Genomic DNA, 19,857 nt, shown 5'->3' on the forward strand with positions numbered 1-19,857 from the left:
TGTCAAAGTGACACCCCCTGCACCCTTGTCAAAATCGGTATTTACCGATTCGGTAAATACCGACCGGTAATGCCCCATTCATTCCTATGGGCTTCAAAGCCCATAGGAATGAATGGGGCATTACCGGTCGGTATTTACCGAATCGGTAAATACCGACTTTTAAAGATTCGGTAAATCCACATCTGGATTTACCTACATCTCGGTACTTCATATTTACCGACTCTTAAATACCGAATCGGTAAAATTCGGTATTTAAGAGTCGGTAAATATGATTTACCTACATCTGGCCCGTACTGTTTATGCGATATATGCTTGTAGTGTATATCGCTGCTACATGTATCCCGAAACAAAAAACAAGTAAAAAAAAAAGTCATCCACAGTACACAAATCATGTTTCAAACCAACAGGAACATGAAACCTACTTAGCCTAGAACAGCTTTCCTTTCCAATCCATACTCCGATGAGTGCTAGTTTCTCCAAGGTATAGCATTTATTCAACTTGGTGAGTATTTCACCATACATCATGCAACCATTATGCAGTTCCAAGGAGAGCTCCTTCAAGCAGGTGAAGTGGTCCAGTTCCATTAAAATATGTTCTGCAAATAATAAAGAAAATTAATAACTACTGTCTTTGAATGTATAAAGGTTGCAGGGCATAAAGAGGCATGTATGTCTGCCACCACCCTGCCCATCTTATTAGGAGTATCCCTTATGGAGAAATGCTCCACATAAGACGGATATGTAGTGATGATAGTGATTGCAGGGAGGCGCAGGTTGCTTGCAAACTTAGATTTCTAAAGAGAGGATACTCGCAGGATTGCATAGATAAAGCCATTTGTAGAGCTAATTCCAGAGACAGAACAACTTTGGTGCCTAGTCTGTCTCAAGACAAAACCTTGCCATCTAAGATTGCCAATAATGAGACTCGGCTCATTTTAACATTCAACAATCAACACCAGGTCATCAGAAACATAATCAAACGCAACTGGACATTGATTTCCAGTGATCCAGTATTATGTAACTTTGTTAAAGAGAGCCCTAACATTACCTACAAACGAGCCAGAAGCATGGGTGATTGTTTAGTCTCTAGCAGACCTGAAACCAGAAGCACAACAACATGGTTGGATGCTAGCAGAGGCTTCCGCAAATGTGCTTCTTGTAAAGCATGCAAGAATGGTGTTAGTAGAAAAGAATATACCACTCCATTTAGCAGTAAGCCTATTGTCATCAAATGCCAATTAACTTGCCGTACAGAATATGCGGTGTACGTGTTGGAATGCCCGTGTGGTTTACGCTATGTTGGTAGCACGAGACCACACGTATACAAACGCATTCTGCAGCACCTCAGGACAATTACTAATGGGGATATGGCTTACCCAGTGGCTAGGCATTTTGATGAATTGCATGGTAAAAACCCATCTGGTTTAAGATATTTTGTCATCGATACGGTGCCTCCACAGAGGAGGGGTGGTGACCGTGAAGCAATGTTGCGCAGACTTTAGACTAGACATATTATCTTGTTGGATACTAAGACCCCTAATGGTCTTAATGCAGGTGAAGACTGTCATACTTACCTGTAAACAGAAACTCTTTTCATGTATTTAACTTAAAAAATGGTAATCATACTAAGTATCCGCTTCCATTCCTATTATTCTATGAACTGTAATGTTTTTACTATTATTAAAATTTTTAGCTAATTACATTATTCACTTGTGGTAGCACTTAATTTTTGTGCCAATATTTATTGCTGATTTTGCACATAAGCCTTCAGTGCTCATGATAGGACAAATTGTGGTTTTTGATATAACAGATATTTTATATGAAGATAAATTTGAATTCATATCCAATATTGTAAGGCAACATTTATTGTGTAGGATTTAATACACCAATGTTGCTATCTCATAGAATTGCTGCTATATTTATAATTGTGTGTATATTTAGATTCATGATTGAAAAATTTCATTTATTTCGATATATATGTGTATACCTATTTAATTTTATATGGTATATATAGTTTTGTAATTTTGTATTTTTATACATAATGTTTTATATATTTATATATTTGTGTATTTAAACAATGTATTTCTATGAGAAATTACGTATAGCTACACGTGTATTCACACAGTAAGATCTTTGCTTTACTCTTGATTTCATGAGCAGTTGTTTTATACAGTCTGGCTGGCAGTTATCTGCATTTATGCAGTAATGAGTTACGACAGTATGTTGTCTATGTCTAGCAAAAATAATTGGCACTAGCACTTTAAATTGAGCACATACGCCCCTTCACGTTGTCATGTGATCAAGGCCGTGGTCGGCCGAAACGCGTAATGGTGGTGTGGTGGTGAGCAGAATAAAATAACCAGCACTGATTCCTGGGTTTGTCTCGTCATTTAACATCGTGATTGCTGTGACGTTTATTTGCATATATATATATATGTATATATATATATACATGTGATCAAGACCAGGGTTCCCGGTCGAAACGCGTCATGTCTGCTAATATCGGAATAAAGCACTGAAATTGAAGTACTTGCTGTGTGGTGGTCCGTTCCTGGTCTCGCGTCTCCAAGGGAGGAGGAAAGGCGTACTATCTATCAGGACTGTGTCTGATATATATATATATATATATATATATATATATATATAGATATATATATATTCACTGAAAAAACATAGGTTTCAGGCCTTATATAGTTAGGAATTAGCTTTTAAAAAACCTTTGAAATTCACTCAAAAAACTATAAGTTTTAGGGGTGTTTTAGTTAGCTGGACATTTCACTCATACAAAACCATTGAAATTGCTCCTATATAGTTAGTTGTACTAACTATATTTCGCCCACCCGCAATCCACTGCTGATGATGTCACATATTAGATCATTCATGACATGGTCAGTGACATCACTGATGACATCTCAAATGACATTGAGTTTTAAAACATGAGTAAATTTCAAAGGTTTTTTAAAAGCAAATTCCTAACTATATAAGGCCTGAAACCTATGTTTTTTTCAGTGAATTTCAAAGGTTTTTTAAATGCTAATTCCTAACTATATAAGGCCTGAAACCTATGGTTTTTTCAGTGAATTTGCAAGGTTTTTTAAATGCTAATTCCTAACTATATATGGCCTGAAACCTATGGTTTTTTCAGTGAATTTGCAAGGTTTTTTAAATGCTAATTCCTAACTATATAAGGCCTGAAACCTATGGTTTTTTCAGTGAATTTCGAAGGTTTTTTAAATGACAATTTTTAAATGTATTAATTGTTATTTTTTTTATACTGATTTACTAAATTTTTGCAGGCAGGTGTTCAGAGGTCACGCCCCCTTTTTACAACGTTCTGCAGCGCAACCCCAGGCGCGTTTGCAGAGGAGGAACTAATTCCCCTAGCATACTGGGGGTCCCTGGGGGGCAACTAGCCCACCAGGCGCCTCTAGTATACGCCAGGGGGCTGCATTGCAGAGAGGTGTAATGAGGCCCCAACCATTTTTTCACCTCTCTGCAGCGCAACCCCTGGCGTGTTTGAAGAATAGGAACTAATTCCCCTTGCATACTGGGGGGCCCTGGGGGCCAAGTAGCCCACCAGGAGCCTCCAGTATGCGCAAAGGGGCTGCGTTGCTTTGCCCCGGGGGCGGCGGCCCCCGGGGCAGTGTGGGGGGGATTGTGGACCCCCCACACTTCTTTATCACTATGCCGCTGCGATTTGGTTCCCCCGGGGGGTAATTTTTAAAAAAACAGACCAGGTTTTTTTTTCCTTGAGGGACCACCTAGGCAGGCCTAGGGGGTCAGGGTGTATCTACCCTACCCCCTTTTTGTGTTCTTCACGTTTGTTTTTCTGCTTTCTTGTGCCTCGGTCTATCTACATGCACACATATACACATATAAATATGCATATATATGCATTTATATATATGTATGTGTATATATATATATATATGTAGAACCGCTCCAAAGAATGCCACAAACTGCAGCACCCTCGCAGAGAAAAACGGACACAGACTCAGGTAGCGATTGCAGTGTCTTCTTTTTTATTGTTATTTTATCATGTGCAGCGGAAGTGCCATAGACCGGACGCGTTTCGGCGACCCTGTCGCCTTGTTCACCGGAATAAAAGAGTATTTGCCATTACACACAAAACTTGTTTAAAAAACGGCAAATCACCAATCGCAGCTCTTTGTTCTGTACCATGTGACCACACTGTGTAAAATAATGGAAACAGTAGATAGACTAACAAATGGCAAAATAATTTAACATATATGGCGAAGTGTTTGTATTTTGTTTTATCTGTTCAAATACTATTGTGCAAAATGCCATCTAATAAAGTTTGTCAGAGAACCGCATAATTATAACCATTGTGTATGCGAATAATATTATATTGACATAAATTATAATATATATATATATACACATACATATATAAACATATATAATCTGCATATCTATATAAATACAAATGTAAATGCATGCATACATATACATATATGCATACATATGCATGTTATTTACAAGAAAGTTTGAAAAACACTATTAAAAGCAAAGCTAAAAAGCCACCTCATTACAAACAGAATGGCTTTAACTTAAACGAGGGCGAGATCTATTGCTTGTTTACTTTGGTTCCATCAAGAAGGCATTCAGATGTGTCACACATTTGCAATACATTCTGAATGTTAGCACTCCAGTTGCTCATTATATCACTGTAGTAAAGCTACTGCTCACCACGGAAGTCTGCTGCTGGTATTCAAAGTGCATGTTTCAGTCTGCATGTCAGAATTTTTTTAATGAAATAGAAGAGGATTTGAGAAGTCACTCAAAATGTGCCCTAATGTTTTTTTCTGAAGCACTAATCATACTTTCTATGGCAAAATGAACCCCCTCATTTTGTTCCTTTTTAAATTAAATGTTTTCAGACTTACCACTTCATTCCAATCAAGATGGCTTCTGGTGTACCATACTTTTGTCATAAGTAAGACTGTTAGCGCTCTAGTTGTTCTTTAGAACACTCTGGGACATTCTGTCATTGGGCTATACTTGGGCTACATCTGGGTGATATTTGGGCTACATTTGGGCTCTTTTGTCTCTGGTGGCCATCTTGGGAGACTGCATGTCAGAATTTGTTAATGAAATAGAAGAGGCTTTGAGAAGTCACTCAAAATGTGCCCACATTTTTCTTTCTGCAGCACTAATCATACTTTCTATGGCAAAATATACCCCCTCATTTTGTTCCTTTTTAAATTAAATGTTTTAAGAGATACCACTTCATTCCAATCAAGATGGCTTCTGTTGTGCCAATCTTTTGTCATAAGTAAGACTGTTAGCGCTCTAGTTGTTCTTTAGAACACTCTGGGACATTCTGTCATTGGGCTATACTTGGACTACATCTGGGTGATATTTGGGCTACATTTGGGCTCTTTTGTCTCTGGTGGCCATCTTGGGAGACTGCATGTCAGAATTTTTTAATGAAATAGAATAGGATTTGAGAAGTCACTCAAAATGTGCCCTAATTTTTCTTTCTGCAGCACTAATCATACTTTCTATGGCAAAATATATCCTCATATTGTTCCTTTTTAAATTAAATGTTTTAAGAGTTACCACTTCATTCCAATCAAGATGGCTTCTGGTGTGCCATACTTTTGTCATAAGAAAGACTGTTAGCGCTCTAGTTGTTCTTTAGAACACTCTGGGACATTCTGTCATTGGGCTATACTTGGGGTACATCTGGGTGCTATTTGGGCTACATTTGGGCTCTTTTGTCTCTGGTGGCTATCTTAGGAGACTGCATGTCAGAATTTTTTAATGAAATAGAAGAGGATTTGAGAAGTCACTCAAAATGTGCCCTAATTTTTCTTTCTGAACCCCCTCATTTTGTTCCTTTTTAAATTAAATGCTTTCAGACTTAACACTTCATTCCAATCAAGATGGCTTCTGGTGTGCCATACATTTGTCATAAGTAAGACTGTTGGCGCTCTAGTTGTTCTTTAGAACACTCTGGGAAGCTGCAGTAGAACACAAAGGAATCAACTGACAGTCTCTGTCCTTGTTGGATGTACATGTTTTACTGAGAATGTCAGACGTCATTCTCACATGACTGAGAAAGATAATGTGAATTTACAGTATTAAATATGCTTTCAGTTTAGCTTACAGATCCCCTTCCAAACCACTGTGGGAAAAGCATGAGATAATAGTTTTCTTTCAAACATGATTCATGATATTCCAGCAGAAGGCTTTTTCACATGGTAAAATCACCTTAGAACACACCACAATTCCTAAAATGAGTATGGTACCATCAACAAATGATTTATAATGTAACTAAAGTCCTAAAACCTTCTATTAACTGCAATGCTTTTTAATGAGGTGCTATCATGTATATTGGCCCCAAGATGGCTGCCAACACTTCTTGGATGAAGAATTTGAATTTTGAAAACAAATTTTTTTTGGGCCTGGGGGGTCCTTGTGAGACCCCCTGTGCAGGCCTACGGGGTCAGGGTGCTTCTACGCTGCCCCCTTTTTTAGTTCTACACATTTGTTTTTCTGCTTTCCTGTGCCTCAGTCTACCGAGGCACAAGATGGCTGCCAACACTTTCTGGTTTGGAGTGTTGACAGACATTGGCAGCCAATCAGAATGTAGCTCGTGCTCGGAAAGGTAAGCTTACAGTAAGCTTACACGGAAGCTGCTATAGATATATATATTTTCTCTTTTGATTTTCTCAGGAACTACTGGAGGGATTTTCACCAAATATAGCAAAGGCACATCTGTGTACCAGTCCCTACAATATGCAAAGTTTGGCATAATTCCGTTCAGCGGTTCGGGCTGTAGCCATGTCAGAACGTCCTATGGAAATGAACATGGGGAAAACACGTTTTAGGACCCCCCCTTTTTTCTCGGCCCCCGCTTTTCGTATCCCTCAAAACTTTCAGGGAAGGAGCAAGCTGAGCTGGCCAAACTTTTGGAAAATTGCACGCAATTTCCTCGATCGACGCCAAAGTTATTCCCAATAGAATGTTGCGGATTTCCTATGGTAACTAGGTCCTAACTATATATACCTACTGGCGACCGCCAGTAGGCAATATATATATATATATATATCAGCACACTTTTCTTCCAAACCTCCACAACGGCGAAAAGAAGAAGCGGACCCCACGACTTGAGGTAGGAAATGATTTTATTAATCCAACCTTCTTTGTTGACGCGTTTCGAGCATCAAGTGCTCTTGATCACACAGTGAACACAGCATCAGCCTTCTTTTTATACTATTTCATAGTGAAAAAAACACACACCCTGTAAAAATCACATGACCTTTGACATGGACATAGAAAGCGTCTCGCTGATGTAACTTCTATTCAGTATGTAATCATTATGCATTTTTCACTATGTTGCACTATTATCAGCATGAATGCTTTGCAATATATACATCGTTTCATTGTTGAACAGTCAAACACTTAATATTCCCAGCATAAATGCTGTAATAAGAGCACAATCATATAAAGTGACACAGTGCAATGTATACATCGGGTTAAATAACAAATATATAAATATATCAAACATTATAAAATAAATGCCTATATTTATGTCAGTTAAAAAATAATCCAAGTCGAGGAGCTTAGCGCGCGACCAAGATGGCCGCGTGAGCTTAGGGCTCCCGAGACCCTTCAACCTCCCCCATCTATCCTGTCAGATATCCTGTTCTTCATCGACGTCTTTGTGAAGACGAACCACGCATGAGGCGAAACCTGCAATCTGCTTTTCAATCGTACCCCGGGAGCCGAAGTTACGGTGCCTTGAAAACTGCGGCCTATGCCTCGTGATGCCCAGCTGTGGAGTTGCCATACCACCCGAGCTGTAATTGAACAACATCGGCCTAAGGGACTCGCTGTAGTCGGTCCAATTGGTTTCACTTTCGGTTTTGACTTCAAATCGTCTAGTGCCTGGGAACGAGTCTACCCCTGTGTCCACGGACAGCTGCCGGGTCCCCCACGAATGTGATTTCGGTCGTTTTTGCCGGAATTGGAGAACTATTGAATTGTGCCCTCTGGCCGGGGCTATTTTTGCCCATGGGGCCGGAGGTCGCCATCTTTCTGTCCGGCTTATTTTATCACATTGGCACAACTCCCTCGATGGCGGGGAAACCGGAGGGTGACAGGCTGAGACCCAAGAACACTCAACGGGGTAGCTCCATTCAAGCCAACAGTATGGATCGCTATACCCAGCCTAAAGGCTCTTCCGGGGGAGCGGGCACGAGGGAGTCGCCTACCACGGCGATCGAGCCAACCTTGCAAGATGTCACGGCCGCGATTGATGGAATCAAAACCTCATTAGGACACCAAATTGAGGCTCTCGCGCATAAACTTGACACTGTGGCGATTGATGTCAACCTGATCCGTGCAGATCTGGGCAAAACTAATGAAAAAGTTAAATCTTTAGACATTAAGACATCCAGTCTGACGGAAGACATCACTGGTCTGCAAACAGATGTACGCCGCTTGAAGACCAATAGCGATCTCATTATACGTCGTCAAGATCCGGCAGCGGACCTCTTTGTTGAGGACTTAATAGTTCGCCATCTCGCACCTAAGGGACTGAGTAAGTTCTTTACGTTCGAACGTGCTCACAGAGTTCCAGGTGGTCGCCCGAAGTTGGGAGCCCCGCCGCGGCCTATAATAGCCAGGATCCTCAATTTTCGAGACAGGGACGCTATCCTGCAGGCCTCACGGACGAGTTGCCCCACAAAGTTTGAAAACACCACTGTCGGCTTCTACCCGGACTTCACCCAATCGGTCCAGAGGCAACGAATTGGCTTTATGGGTGTGAAGAGAAGATTGCGAGACATGAACCTCAAATATGCCATGCTTTTTCCGGCCAAGTTACGAATTGAACATGCAGAGCGAAGTTATTTTTTCGATCGACCTGAGGTGGTGTCCGACTGGCTTGATACTCTATCGAATCAGCCTTCTTCGGAGACACAGACTGGTGGAGCGGAGGGAGGTCCGACAGAACAGGAATAGGTGCCGACGGACGGTATCCTGGGATCCTTGCTAGCCTCGAACAGTGGTTCGCTAATCCTGACAATTGACTTAATATCTATTTTGGGAGTTGCGGGTTCAATAGTGGGTCTTTTTCCTCCTCTGTGTTTCTTCTTGTAGCTTAGTTAGATGGGGGGGGCGACAACCACTCTGCAAGTTTGGGTGGTTTTCTACTGCTACGTAGGGGTGCAGGGTGGGGGGTGTTGTAACGGGGTGTTGCTGGGGGGTCGGGGGTTTTGTTGGGGAATGTGTGTGTTTTTCCGCAAGGTAATGTATCCAAGACTAATTTGAACAAGGTGCTGTATTCTTCCAGGGGTTGGATCTTCTTTCTCTTGTGGGATGGGGGTAGAGGGCTTAAATTGATGAGTTAGAATGTTAATGGTCTGGGGGATCGGATAAAGCGTAGTGTTGTGCTTCAACTGTTGAAGCAACTTTCCCCGGATGTGGTTCTCCTTCAGGAGACGCACTTGATTGGTAATACCTGTTGTGCTATGAACAAGAGGGGATACCGATTGGCTGTTCATGCCGGGTTCTCCTCTGGCTCCAGAGGGGTGGGTATCATGATTAAGAATTCTCTCCCACTCGAAATTGACTCCACTGTCCTTGATGATAGAGGGCGCTATGTTGCTCTTACGGGTAGATGGGAGGGCCGCACTATCTCCCTGGTTTCTGTGTACGTCCCCCCTGGCTTGCAGTCAACTACCTTTGCTGACCTGGGGCAGGTTCTCCTAGCTGTCCCTGAGGGATCATTACTCATGGGGGGTGACTTTAATGCAGTGGTTTCTGGCAGGATGGATCGGCACCCACCCAGGGATTTGAAAAGGGGACAAAACTGGCTTTCTGAGTTCCTCGATACCCTGGGTCTGGTCGATTGTTGGAGAATGTTGCACCCGACACAACAACAGTATACTTTCCACTCTGGTGGCGCACGGTAGCCTTTCCAGAATCGATTATGTATTGGCACCGGCGGCGCAGGCCCTCTCCGTCACTGAGGTTAAACATTTGGCTCGAAGTTATTTCCGACCACTCTCCCTTGTGGTTGCGGATAGAGCTGGGCTCTGAGACCGAGGGTCGGCTGGCCCCGATCAACCCCTGGTACCTCCGGAACCCCAAGACTCGTACAGCCTTGGTGAAACCTTTTGACCAATATTTTTCCGAAAACGAGGGCTCAGTTTCCTCGGCTGTATCTCTTTGGGAGGCTTTCAAGACCGTCCTTAGGGGTCAGGCCCTGTCATTGATAGCTAATGTCAAGAAGAAGAGGGACGAGGAAGTGGTTAAGGTCGAGGCGGAGATTGCTGATTTGGAGTTAGATCTGGAGAGAGGGGTGACTCGCGACGCATTGCATGTACTGCGCTTGAAACAATTCGATTACAGGGCTTTGGTCACTGACGCAGCTAAAGCCATGGGTAGAGAGCAGCAGGGACGTCTTTATGATGTTGCAGATAAGGCTGGTAAGTTGATTGCGTGGTTAGATTGAGTTGTTAGACCGGCTTCAAAGAATTCAGTCAGCCGCTGCCAAGCTAGCCCTCGGCTGGACGAGGAGATCTTCAGCCACAGCGGCCCTAACTGAGCTGCATTGGCTACCTTTGAAGCAGCGGGTGGCTTTCAAATCCCTCTGCATTGTCTTTAAGGCCTTGCATGGACTCGGACCCAGACCCCTGCAAGCTCTGTTCTTGTGGTACACTCCGACTAGAGATCTACGATCATCCTCGGCCTGTCTGGTAAAAGTGCCCAGATTCAACAAAGCCAGAATGGGGGGCAGATCTTTCAGGGTCGCAGCGGCCAAATTATGGAACAGTCTACCCATTGATATACGCCAAATCTCACAACTCCTTCCCTTTCGGAAACGGATAAAGACTTGGCTATTCCCTTAACTCTTCCCGCCTGCCACTCACTCTGGTTTCTCCTCTGTTGAGTATTCTCCAGCGCCAGGAAGCCTGCAAGGTATCAGCTGCGCTATACAAATACTCAAAATAAATAATAATAAATAATAATAATAAATAGTGCCTGTGCTTAAGATAACTGGTGGTGATCGGGTTTATGACCCCGGAGAGATCGTTCAGCAATTTGCAGATCACTTCCGGACGGTATACTCCTCTGTCTCGGATAGACCGGAGGAGGACTCACATCTCTTGTTACGGGATATATCTCTGCCTCGACTCTCTAGTGATGATAGGGAACGAATGGACGCTGCACTAACAGCAGATGAGGTGGCTTTGGCGATTCGCTCCTTGCATTCTGGGAAAGCAATGGGTCCTAACGGCCTACCAATTGAACTGTACAAACTGAGACCTGATAAGCTTGCTCCCTATTTGCGAGACATGTTTTTGGAGTCTCGGGAATGTGGCTCTCTCCCCCGTGATCAGCGATTGGCTACTATTGTTGTGATTCAAAAGGAGGGGAACCTAGAGACAGGTGTGCGTCGTATCGTCCTATTTCCCTGTTAAATGCCGAACCTAAAATTTTGGCAAAGGTCCTGGCTAATAGATTGATCACTATCATTGGTGAACTGATACACCCGGATCAATCGGGTTTCATCCCACATAGGAACACCGCCTGAATCTCCGGCGCCTGCATGGTGTTCTCGCGAGAGCATCGACGTTGATTGAGCCGGCCATCTTGGCGTCATTGGATGCCACGATGGCCTTTGATACTGTGGAGTGGCCATACTTGTGGGCTGCGTTGACTAAGTTCGGGTTCGGACCAGGTTTTATCGGTTGGGCTCGGTTACTCTACGAGAACCCCCTCGCGCAAATTGTTGTAAATGGTCGTGTATCTGCTCCGTTTGGTCTCGAGAGGGGAACTCGTCAGGGTTGTCCTTTGTCGCCGCTCCTGTTCGCCTTGGCCCTCGAGCCCCTCCCTGCATGGATCAGGTGGGAGCATTCAATGAAGGGTATTCGGTGGTCCTCTGAATTTGAAGATCGTATCAAGCTTTATGCGGACGATATTTTATTGTACTTGACTTCGCCGCCGAAATCCCTGATAGTCTTGTGCGACGTCTTGACCTCGTTTGGTAGAAACTCAGGCCTCATCATTAACTGGACCAAATCCTATTTATATGTTCTTTCAGGCGACGTTCCTCTTCTCCCACGCACCTGTCCCATCCAGATTATGCAAACAGGGTTTAAGTACCTCGGTATTTATGTCTCATTGGACCCCATAGTCCGCTATGAACGAAATCTTCTCCCGCCCTTGTCCAGATTGAAGCAAGATGTCGCGGGGTGGCATAGGCTTCCGCTTTCACCACTTGGTCGTGCTGCCCTATTTAAAATTATGTCTCTACCTCGTTTTCTCTACGCCCTCCAAAACACTTTTGATGTAGTTCCCTCTGGCTATTTTCGAGCGATTGAGGATCTTCAGTGGAAATTGATATGGGATGGTAGACCTCGTATTTCGCTTGCTAAATTGACGCTCCCTTGGTACGACGGGGGTATCGCCCTCCCGGACATAAAGAGATACTATTGGGCATCCCAATTGGGAGCGATTAATCACAGCATGTATGGTCCCGATTTGAATCCCGCGTTCGCCATGGATAGGTGGATTTTGCCTGGCGGCAACTATTATAGGGCGCTATACTCTAAATCGGTGATCGGGTCTTTGTCAGGACCTACGAAGATTGCGCTACGCCTATGGCGGGACGCGACTAGCGCGACAGGATGGACGGATCGTCTAACTCGGGCGACCCCACTATTTGATACAGATAAACTTGCCAAATTGTGGAATACCAGGGGGTTTGATAAATGGGACCTCATAGGTATTAGTAAGGTGGGTGACCTCTGGGTCGGGGGTCGGGTGAGATGATTTGAATCGTTGCATGAGGAGTTTGACCTAAGCAATTCGGAATACTTCCGCTATGTTCAGGTTCGCCATGCGTTAAGGTCGGTCTTCCCGGACGGGGAGGTAATTCCGGAATCAACTCCGCTTGAAGATAGACTGTTGGATGGCTATGTGCCTGATAGCACAATCTCCTTAGTCTATAAAAAGTTAATTAATGATAGATCGGACCTCCTGTTGTCAAATGTCATGTAAATGTCAACGGTTCTTATATAGCGCCTTTTCACCGCAAAGTTTCAAGGCGCTTGCTTTGGGAACCCGTCCTAGCTTTTTCCCTGTGAGATAATCCGTATTGGGCATCCCCAAGGTGAAATCCAGGCATCCCGCCACAGGGGGGGCCGTAGTGGAGATTAAGCAAGCTATTGCCCAGAGTTGCAGAGTGTGAACCCGTGGTTTGAGTAGGCACCAAAGCGAGAATTATCGAGTCCGTGGACATTTGGGCTCAAGACCCTGCCGCGTCGGGAATTGAACCCTGGTCCCGGGTCTGACCTCTGCTTCAGGGTCTGCCTCCTCTAACCAGTGAGCCACACTTCTCCACTTCTCTGTTACATCTTCGAGACTTGCGGACGCGTGACGGTCTTGAACTGGATGACGAGGACTGGCAATCTGTGATCTCCTCTCCAAGGGAGGTCGCGATCCCAGCTCGGCTCCGGTTAGTTCAATTGAAGATTCTGCATAGGATTTATGTCACGGGCCCTCGTCTTGTCCACATGGGTTTTTCTGATGATGGTCTGTGTAAGCGAGGATGTGGGCATGTGGGGACTTTCCTCCATATTATTTGGGAGTGTTGTAAGGTCGCGGTTTTCTGGAAAGAAGTACATGAGGTGATGAATGAAGTGACCGGGATTGCCCTCTTGCCGGAGGCGAGACGCTGTTTATTGAATGTGTGGGAGCCTACTGACCACAATGTAGCGCAAACTCAGTGGGTGACCCTGGGAGCCATGATTGCTAAGAGGGATATTGCTCAATTGTGGGGGTCCCCGAGGCCGCCACGGTCTCAGCATGGAAAGAAAACATGGACTGGTGTATGTTTAGAGAAAAGACTGTGTATTTGGCCCGAGGCCGACCTCGGAAATGGTGCAGAATATGGGGACCCTGGAATGGCTACAGTGGAGATATATGTACACCGCCTGTTGAGGAGATCCCAGACGTCCTACCTTCCCCCTAACCCGACATTCCGCTTGTTGTTCTACACTTGCTTTACTGTTGTTCTGCCCTCCCCCCTCCCCCTCTTCTCTCCTACTTTGATTGCTGATTTCTTTGAATTGCCTTTCCTTCCCCGACATGGAATCGGTACTGTATGTAATATGTTTTTCTGCCTTGCTGTTTGTTTTCAAAAATTTTAATAAAAAGAAATATTAAAAAAAATAGCCAAATATATACATAATTTAATATATATATATAAAACCATTTCTCGTACAAAAAATATATATATTTGAATAAAAGATTCCTGCATGAATGCAAAGATTCCCGTTAATTCATCTATTATGCATTTATCCACTCTACTGCAAGTGAGAACTGTTCACAACAATACGACTAAATCATAGTGACAAGCTGCTACATAAAGATAATTGCGCTTCTTGTCCATTAAATAGGTGATTAATTAAATCATCTTATGTGCAGAAATTGTGCTCATAAATTCTTAATAAACCAAATATGCCTACTAAATTATGCAATAAATCCTACCAAAGGTATATGTTACACAAATTATACAGTGACTTGACTTTTAAAAGAAAGTAGACTGGTTGACGGAGAAATACTTATTATTGGGCTAATTTTGTTCATACTGGCTGACCAATCTAAGCAAGCGAACTGTACAGATACCTAGCAGCTAAAAATACTAACACTAATATGGTATGGGCAACCTTAACCCTAAACAGATCTTACAAGAGTCACCATCGTTTTATATTCACATTTCATTTATAATCAACACATTACAGGAAGTGATGCAAATCTTCTGTTGTGTTTAATCCATTTGGTTGTTTACTATCCAGCTCAACTATGTACCCAGATTCCTTATGCCTCAGCATTTTATCTCTATCACCCCCTCTCCTAAGAGGTGCAATTGCGTCAATTACAAAATAAGATAAACAAGATAAATCATTATTGTGTGTTGCTTTGAAGTGACGCGCGACAGGGTAACTCTTATCGTTATTTACAAGTGCCCTCAGATGCTGCAAAATCCGGGCGTGCACCTGTAGCTTCGTGCTGCCCACATACCGCAAGCTACAGGTGCACACCAGGACATACACAGCATAATCAGTATGGCAATTGTAATTACCTCTAATCGCAGTTTTGGCTGTGGAGAATGGGGTTTCATTGTGGGTGGTAGTGATGCCGAATTTACATGCTCTACATAGGGAACACTTGTAAAACCCATCTTTAGGTTTTAACCAGGTACTGCCACTACCTAGTTCAGGACTTGCTTTCACTAAGTTGTTACGCATACTCTTCACTTTCCTGAAAGTGATGGTCGGGTTATCAGGTAATCTGCAGCCTAAAACTCCATCTGTTTCTTGATGATTCCCTTGATAATACGTTCTTGTTTACTGAACGTTAATATCAAACGAGGGACCTCATCAGCAGTCACTGCGTTGGTATTTTTAGGTGTTAATAGCGAATCCCTAGGTCTTTCACGTGTTTTCACCAATGCTTTAGTGAGGGTTTAGTTGCTATATCCCCTTGCCTTGAGACGTTCCATCATCTTGTTGGCACCTTCCTCAAAACTTTGTGTGGAGCTACAAATCCTTTTTAGGCGTAAGAGTTCACCATACGGTATACTCTCTATGAGGTGCCTGGGATGCACACTGCTGGCATGCAAAATGCTATTGCCAGCTGTGGTTTTACGGAACATAGATGTTTCACATTTGCGCTCTCTAATCTCAATCGATACATCCAAAAATTCTGATTTGACTTTGCTGACCTTGGATGTAAAAAAGAGATTATGTGTATTCGCATTTAGCTGGTCTACAAATTTTAGAGCACTGGATTCCTCTCCTTCCCATAGGCAAAAAATATCGTCAATGAAACGCATCCAATAACGTACATTGTTAAAACCTGGGGTGACGATGAGATCCCGCTCCTCCCACCAGCCAACATGTAAACACGCGTAGCTGGGGGAGAAGCAAGATCCCATCACCACACCTCTTATTCGTTTCCAGATATCTTTCCCAAACATAAAATAATTATTGTGCAAACACCAGGCCACCAATTCGTATAACATTCTATTGTGACTATAATACTCACAGGATCTCTGCCCCAAGTAGTGTTGTATGAATTCAACATCTTCGGTGTGGTTGATGCTGGTGTATAGCGATTCTATGTCTAGTGTCAACATACACCAGCCACCTTGCCAATCAATCAGGCGCAGTTTATTCAAAAAGTCACCAGTGTCCTTGATATAACTCGGCAAATTTTTTACCATATCCTGTAAGTAAAAATCAATGTACTTGGAAACGTTCTCACTGATACTGTTGATTGCAGAGATTATAGGCCTACCAGGGGTCGGAGTTTGCTGCTTGTGAATTTTAGGTATTAAATACAAACTCGGAATCACAGGATTTTCAGAGTGCAAAAAATTGTACTCAGTTGATGATATTAATCCTTCCCTTTTATATGTGGCCAAACACTTCTTAAAATGATCCTTTGCTCTCTTATATTCCATTCCATTGGATCTAGTGTAGCAATCGCCATTTTCTAGTTGCCTCATAGCCTCTGCAATATAATCTGTCTTCTGCCACAGTACAATGTTTCCACCCTTGTCGGATTTATTAATCACAATTTTATTGTTAGCACTGAGTTTGTTCACCAAGTTAACATATTGTCTGTCCTTGTACAATTGAACGCTTCTCTGACCATTGACCTTCCGATTCAGTGTTTTAAGATCTTCAATTACACACTCATGAAAAATATCAACCGCGTCTTTAGGCATCATCGGTATGAATGTGCTTTTGACTTTGAAAGGACTCTCTCTTGCTCCTTTTTGTCCGATACCCACTCCATGTAATTGTGCCTGGGTATTACGAATTGCCATTCCTTTTTCATTTTCTTTGTTGGATATCTCTGTATCAAACGATTCCCCCAAATCACATAGGGTTAATAGTAATTTGGCGTTAGCTGCAGCCGCAATCTGAGGTTTGGTACGTGGATGTAGAGGAGCTGCACCCTCTTCTTGCTCTTTGCTCGTGCCGGATTTGATGGTGAAAAACGTTTTCAGTTTTAACTTCCGTATGTAACAAGAAATATCAGCCCTTGTCTTCGTGTAACTAAAAGCACTTTCAGGGCAAAAATTCAGACCTAGAGACAAAAGCTGTTCTTCAGCTGCTGTTAAGGTCTCTGTCGACAGATTGGTAATGGTGCAGTCCTTTAATTTTTCTTTTTGTACCAAGTTTTCTTCTTTTGTATGGGTTTTCCGACATTTCCTCCTGGCGCTACTCCGTTTTCCGGGGTGGTGCAACCCAGCGGCAGGACCGTCGCTAATGTATTACAGCTCCGTGGGGTTGTCCAAGTAGCGGGTTGCACTCGAGCCTGCGTGCGCCTGCCCCAAAGCGTTTATTGGTATGGGCATATAACCCCACGGAGCTGTAATACATTAGCGGAGGTCCTGCCGCTGGGTTGCACCACCCCGGAAAACGGGGGCCAAGAGACTCGCTATTCAATGAGTCGCGTATGTGGAGCTGCGCGATGGATAAGGACAGGAGTGTTGTTTGGGGCTCATGGTAGAGCCTTTGGAATGAGCAGTAATTTGAAAGGGCATCCATCCAGGACATATGGACTACATCTCCCATAAGCACAATGTGTGTTTTCATAAAGGGAGATGGTAGACGTCGTGCACTTTACTGCTGGCCCCTGATGAGGAAAATAAATTTCCGAAACGCGTCGGGCCTATTTTAAACACCCAACTGCCCATACGAATAAACGCTTTGGGGAAGGCGCACGCAGGCTCGAGTGCAACCCGCTACTTGGACAACCCCACGGAGCTGTAATATATATAGAATGGACACTCTGTCATCAATCTGACTGACATCGATCTAACCCCCAAAGAAACCAGCATACTGGCGTTAGGCTTAACGTACAGTCCAAGGGGGGATTTTGATTACACTACCACAAAGATCGATGTGTTCAAATTTGTGCGTAAACTCAAACTGAGGAAATATCATAATGCGCACAAAGCAATGGACAGTGCGGCAAGTAGCAGTGATCGACCTACAGATACTAGCCTTGGTACCTCTGTAACTATGCATGTTGAGACATCCACGGGATCAGCTCTTACGCAAGAACTCTTCGAGCTCCAAGAGGAGGAATCTCCCTTAGAACCTAACAACTTAATGACACTTGGGGGTGAACCTGCCACTGCCTCATGTAAAACACACTTCAAACCGAAGTCGAAATTCTGTCCACTAATGATAAAAGATAATGTGGATTTATTTCACGACAAAGTGGCGCTGCAATTGAAGGAGCTACAGATTAAGAACGCCCACAGAAAGAAACGCTTCAACTACAGGGACAGTGAATACCATCAATTAATTAAAAAACTAAGTGCAAACAAACATGTGGTGGTACGTCAATCAGACAAAGGGGGCAACGTGGTCTTATGGCCACGTAAGATGTACCTAGAGGAAGCCCTGAAACAATTGAATGACAGGGACTGTTACAAACTTATCACACCACAGGATGCTCTCCAGGCGAGGAATGTAATATATTCAACACTGATAGCCTGGAGGAGCAAGGGCTTGCTTACTAGAACTTAAATTTTTGAGGAATGATTTTCCGGTCACACCAGTCATCTATTTCATTCCGAAAGTTCATAAGTGTTACCAACAACCTCCAGGTAGGCCCATCATTTCGGCTTGTAACAGCCTGTTAGAGAACATGAGCAAATACATTGATTTCTTTCTGCAAGATTTTGTGAGAAACCTGCCATCCTTTATTTTGGACACTAGTGACTTATTAAGGAAGCTAGCAAAGTTCGAATGGAATACGAACTATATATTGGTATCCATGGATGTCACCTCGTTATATACCAGTATATTCCATCAGGACGGTATGAGAGCAGTACAGCATTTTCTTGGGAAGAGACCAATCTGTTTCCAGGATCATTCGAAAATGCTGATAGACATGATTGCAATCTGCTTAGAGAACAATGTGTTTTTGTTTGCCAAACAGCTTTTTCTTCAGACCAGGGGAGTTGCTATGGGGGCCTGCTTCTCTCCCAGTTACGCCTGTTTGCACATGGGGTACTGGGAGGAGCAGGTCCTGTGGCAAGAACACTCTGCCATTATGAACTCCAAAGTAAAACTATGGTCAAGATATATTGATGATTTGTTCTTTGTATGGGAGGGCACGGAGACGGAGGTGATCGATTTCATTGATAAACTAAATGAAAATGATCTCAACATCCGATTCACCAGCAATATCAGTGCAACTTCTATAGTGTTCCTTGATGTTGAGATTTACGTCCAGGCAGGCAGTCTTCAAACTAGACTGCACCGCAAGCCTACTGCGGGCAACACATTGCTGCATGCAGGGAGTCACCATCCTGCACACCTGATACGGAGCATACCTTATGGGGAGATGCTCCGTGTCAGGAGGATTTGCAGTAGTGATGAGGAGTGCCGGCTGGCACAACTCCACTGTAAATCTCGTTTCCTTCTTAGAGGCTACAAACCAGATGCTATAGATGTGGCGATTCTCAAGGCAAACAGAATGGACAGAACCTCACTCCTGGGCTCAGGAGTGATTAATTTGAAACCACAGGTCAAGGGTGCGCAAGAGGTGATAAGGATGATTATGGGTTATAGCAACCAACATAATAGCATTTATAAAATCATCAAGGAAAACTGGTCCTTATTGTCTGAGGATCCTATTCTGGGTCCAGTTATTCCAAAGTTTCCCAGTATAGCCTACCGTAAAGCCAGGTCAATGAAAGACAGCTTGGTATCTAGCAGTCCTGAGGTGGTGATGGGAACTTGGCTTAATGAGAGTAAGGGTTTTTTGAGGTGTTCGAGTTGT

General features: G+C 43.4%; 1 protein-coding gene across 1 annotated transcript in view; it reads right to left on the reverse strand.

Moving 5' to 3' along the window:
- The window catches only part of LOC144818167 (baculoviral IAP repeat-containing protein 1-like), a 1,283,508-nt gene that overhangs the window by 410,989 nt on the left and 852,662 nt on the right, over positions 1–19,857 (reverse strand). Inside the window, exon 8 of the mRNA XM_078675291.1 lies at positions 423–596. Coding sequence (XP_078531417.1) covers positions 423–596 — 174 coding nt within the window. The remainder of the gene's footprint in view (positions 1–422; positions 597–19,857) is intronic.

The sequence above is a fragment of the Lissotriton helveticus genome, chromosome 2_1, assembly GCF_964261635.1.
Source record: "Lissotriton helveticus chromosome 2_1, aLisHel1.1, whole genome shotgun sequence".
In the NCBI taxonomy this organism is placed as follows: Eukaryota; Metazoa; Chordata; class Amphibia; order Caudata; family Salamandridae; genus Lissotriton; species Lissotriton helveticus.